The 4,422-nt window shown below is 46.9% G+C and overlaps 1 protein-coding gene across 1 annotated transcript; it reads left to right on the forward strand.

Annotated features, from left to right (window-relative positions):
* Positions 1-482: 482 nt before the first annotated feature.
* Positions 483-3,147, forward strand: LOC116444225 (cytochrome c). The gene is made up of 3 exons (XM_032109441.1): positions 483-772; positions 1,574-1,750; positions 1,907-3,147. Exons 2-3 carry the CDS (start codon positions 1,582-1,584, stop codon positions 2,053-2,055), a joined length of 318 nt encoding a protein of 105 aa, XP_031965332.1. The 5' UTR covers positions 483-772; positions 1,574-1,581; the 3' UTR covers positions 2,056-3,147.
* The last annotated feature ends 1,275 nt before the right edge of the window (positions 3,148-4,422 follow it).

The following is a 4,422-nucleotide window of genomic DNA, read 5'->3' on the forward strand; positions in this document are numbered from 1 at the left end:
CAGCCTTCATCTGTGCCAAGGGAGGTTCAGGTTGGACATCAGAAGGGTGATCAGAATGGGCTGCTGAGGGAGGTGGTGGAGTCGCTATCCCCGGAGGTGTTTAAGACTGGACACGGCACTTAGTGCCATGGTCTAAATGACATGGTGGTGCTCATTCCATAGGTTGGACCCGACGACCAGAGGTCTTTCCGGCCCTCATTGATCCCGTAACTCTACGGCTCCGCCCCTTGCTCCCGCCCTCGCAGCCCGACCGCCGCACACCGCCGCCGCCACGGCGCGCGGGCAGGGGCGTGGCTCCTTGCGTCACTGCCCAGGCCCCGCCCGCCGCACCGCCTCGGCCACGTGCGGAGGGCGCCGCGCCACCCTTGCTCCCGCTTGCGCTGTGCGCATGCGTCCGCAACCCCCGCGCCCCGCTCCTGCGCGCCCCCTTCCCACCAGAGTGACGTCTGACGTCACTCCGCCGGGATTGGAGGGGAGAAGGGGCGGAAGGAAGGAAGTCCGGGGGCCCGCGGGTCGCAACCTACCCCACTACCCTCCGGCGGCTTGACGTCACTTGGCGGATAGCCACTGCAACCAATCAGAACTCCAGAAGCTGGCACTTGATTGGTTGTTAGGCCGCAGAGGCGGGCCAAGGGTGCTGGCAGAGGTTGGTTGCGGCGGTGCCGGGTTACATAGGGCGGAGTACAGCGTGTCCTTGGGCGCAGACGGAGCCGGAGGTGCCGGGAGCGCGGTGACCGTGTCTGAGGGCGCAGCGGGGCAGCCGGGCAGGCAGGTGCGGCTGGACGGCCGGGCTGCAGCTGGGCCCTGCGGGGCGGTGAGGGCCGGGAGGGGAACGGGGCGAGCGGGCGTTGTTCTCGGCCGTCCTGAGCGCCGTTCCCGCCTGCTGGCGCCGCGGCCTGCGGCGGCGGTCGGGGTGCAGTGGAAGGTCACCGTGGGGCCGGGCGGCCCCACCGCGGGTGGGAGCCTGAGGAGAAGCTTGAGGCCGGGCTGGGCGCGGGTAGAGCCGGAGCCGGGCGGTGCGCGCGTCCTTGGGCGCTTCCGCCTCCTCACGCGTGGCTGCCGGCGGGAGCCCTGGGGTCATCCCGGGTCGTGGTGACAGCCGGGTGCCCTCTGCCCTCCGGCCCTGCCCAGGTGCGTGGCTGGTGCGCTTTTTCAGCTGCAGAAGAAAAGGCTGCCAAGAGTCCTGTGCTTTTACACGAGGTCGTTTGTGACTAGGAAACCCTCCTGTCTCAGGTGTACGAACTATGCATAGCAGTTGTGTTAAATTTGTTCTTTCGAAATTATCGCCGTACCCTTTAAATGCTGTGGGCCAATCAGTTTGTTTGAGGGAAGGTTTTTTGTGCCCTTCAAGCATGTTTATCACCTTGATAACTTTTAGGTAGTCTGATGATTCCATACTAATCTTCAAGCCCAGGAGCTGTAGCTTGTGGGTAGAAAATGTGCTGGAGAACTGCCAGATTCACGGGCTGCATTTGTTGGTTTTGTAAACCAGCGGGACACTTTATAAAAAGTTCCAGCTCAATCAGTGACCTTGAGGTTGCGATACTGACCTCTGTGTGTGTTCTTGGTCTAGTACTGACAATGGGAGACGTTGAGAAAGGCAAGAAGATCTTTGTCCAGAAATGCTCCCAGTGCCACACAGTTGAAAAGGGAGGCAAGCATAAGACTGGACCCAACTTGAATGGCCTATTTGGACGCAAGACTGGCCAAGCTGAGGGTTTCTCTTACACGGATGCTAATAAGAACAAAGGTAAACTTAAAGCTGCCCCTAGGGGACAGAAATATTCAGTTCTTGGTGATAGTTTTAAAAATCTGCCAAAAATTGAGTGGAGGACCAGAACATAAACGTTTACTATTTTGAACTTACTAACTTTTTTTTTTTTTTTTTTTTTTCTTTTTAACTTAGGTATCACCTGGAGTGAGGATACTCTGATGGAGTATTTGGAAAATCCAAAGAAGTATATTCCTGGAACAAAGATGATTTTTGCGGGTATTAAGAAGAAGGGCGAGAGAGCAGATTTAATAGCATACCTCAAAGTTGCCACTGCAAAGTAAAAGTTATCTGCTGCCTTATTTATTTCACAAAGGAGATGGCAATGGAAATGTCTGTGATGAGATTGGTTTTTAAACTTTCTATTTTTACATGTACTGTGTCTAACCTTAAAATCTGTCTCACCCATCAGATAACTCTGCTCACGGTGAGTCACGGGAGTACACGCTTGTTTGGCAGCCATTAACTTAACAAAGACTATGTAATTGGGTTCAGTCATCCTTGATCATAAATATTAAAAAACAATAAATAAACATTTCCTGCTTCTTCATTGTTTAAAAAAAAGTGTAAATTATCAAATGAGTAATTTTCAGCAGCATAATAGCTTTGACAGCTCAGCTCTTTAACATTAAAAAGCAGGGTGGTTTTTGGCATCATCTGCCATACATCTTCTGTGACATTAAAAACAAAACAGCAAAGACTATGAAAAAAAAAATCCCAACATAATATTTTTCTAAATTTAATCAGTGCTAGGTGTTGCAGTATATATTAATCTGTCTAAAGCTTGTGATAAAAATGCATTTCATCTGATTTAAGTACTATTTGTGAACTGGCAGTTGTGCCTAGCAACTTGTCTTTTATCGAGGGGAAGCATGTTACCTAATTCATCCAGACTTTGACAACTGCATGCACCTATAAAGTATAACTCCCCTTCAGAAACATCTCCAGTTCTGACGTGTTATTGATGCCCTTTGCTCAGTAAATCTTCTGAGAACAGCCATTCTTAGTGTAAGAGAAAAACATCCTGTTCTGGGAATACAGGTGCTAAAGGCCAAGCTGAGAGTTATTTAATCTTCTTAATTCAGCAGACAAGTTCACCTAAGATCTACTGTTACAGGCAGCTTCAGATGAAGGGGAATGAATGTGCTGGTAGACTAAAAAATAAGACAAAAACAAGCAGTCTTCCTCTGCCTGGCTGTAGCCAATGTCATTACTTCTGAAGGTTCTGTTTCGCACATTGTAAAGCAGTATTTTTAATGTTTTAACTGCATTTTTTTCATACTGAGTTGTTCAGAAGAATGTATTTACTGTGTACCAACAGTAAGGCATAATTTGGAGCAATTAATACTATAAATTAAAAAAAAATTAAAAGTCTGGCTTGCTGTATGTGTATGAAATTAAGTGAAAAACAGTGGGAATGCAGAGCAAAGTTGGATACCCAGATTTACATCATTAGGAACCGAGACAAGGAAAAGCTCCACGTGGAAAAAGGTAGATGCTAATTGAGTTGGTGGGGGAAGTACAAATGTGGCAAAGCTCTTTGAGCAATGTGCTGTTCAACAGCATTTCTGCTGTGCTTCCAGAGTGAGATGGGAGAAAACTCAGGGTAACTCTAAAGTTGTGGTTGTGCTGTAGGATGGGCTGCATTTGAGTTGTATGGAGTAGTGTACTTAATGATGGAATTGCAAAGGGCTTTACTCAGAGTAAATGAGCGAAAAGACCTAAGATTACTAACAGTGGTCTCAGTGATTGCTACTGTATGTCTTGTGATTCTTTTTTCTTTCCAGACTAACCCATAAACAGCATTTCTTGCAATTATGGGCACAGTGTTAACCAACAGCAGTTTTTTTACTAAAAGCTTCAGAGAGAACTTCAAATTGTAGTAGTCTATTACTGTTCCAATTTTCAGAAATGGTGTTTGTCATAGCACTTCTATGGCTATGCAGAACTTAATTTTTTCCATGCCAAAGTCCCAATAGAGCAGTTGTAGATAGAGAATGTAGCTGTACCCAGCTCTACAGTCTTCTGAGATGATGATGGTGAAGAGAGAGTTGTGCATGGTGAGAGTCGTGACACTTTGTTCTGTTAGCACCTTTGTGAAAGGAGACACTGTGATATCCAAGCTGCTCTTCTTTACAACTTTTTTCTTCTCCAGATCAATTAGGGAAGAGGATTTTTCAGTAAGGTGTGGCATTTAATTCTTACAGACTACAATTTATAACAAGTAAATTATCCATCATCAGAAAAACTTCAGGAGGGAGCAAACTTTGCCCAAAGTAAGCAAGGGGCACAATTTAGCTTGGCTCTTCAATCTATCTGTACAAAGACAAGCATTGCTTCTGCATAACACTAAAGACTGAGAAAATTGTACTTTAATTGTAGACTGAGCATGCATCCTTGTTTACATTTTAGGGAAAAGACCATTCTGACCTTTAAAATTTCATCTTTCTGTGTGTACAGCCCTGGACAGCAATGGCTTAAAAGTCTTGTTACAGTAGGTAACTAGCAGCCATTTGCCACTGGAGAAACAATACTATGGTGTTTCTACTCATGGATAAGCAAATATTGAAAGGGAAGGAGGTTAGATTATCACTTGGTGTTAGTGCAAGGGCTTGGGTGGGTTCTTTGCAGGGTGGGAAGGAGGTATCAAG

The sequence above is a fragment of the Corvus moneduloides genome, chromosome 1 (assembly GCF_009650955.1).
Source record: "Corvus moneduloides isolate bCorMon1 chromosome 1, bCorMon1.pri, whole genome shotgun sequence".
In the NCBI taxonomy this organism is placed as follows: Eukaryota; Metazoa; Chordata; class Aves; order Passeriformes; family Corvidae; genus Corvus; species Corvus moneduloides.

Coding starts and splice junctions, on each gene's coding strand:
- LOC116444225 (XM_032109441.1), top strand. CDS start 1,582: ATGGGAGACGTTGAGAAAGGCAAGAAGATCTTTGTCCAGAAATGCTCC. Junction 1,751..1,906: donor GGATGCTAATAAGAACAAAG/GTAAACTTAAAG, acceptor TTTTTAACTTAG/GTATCACCTGGAGTGAGGAT.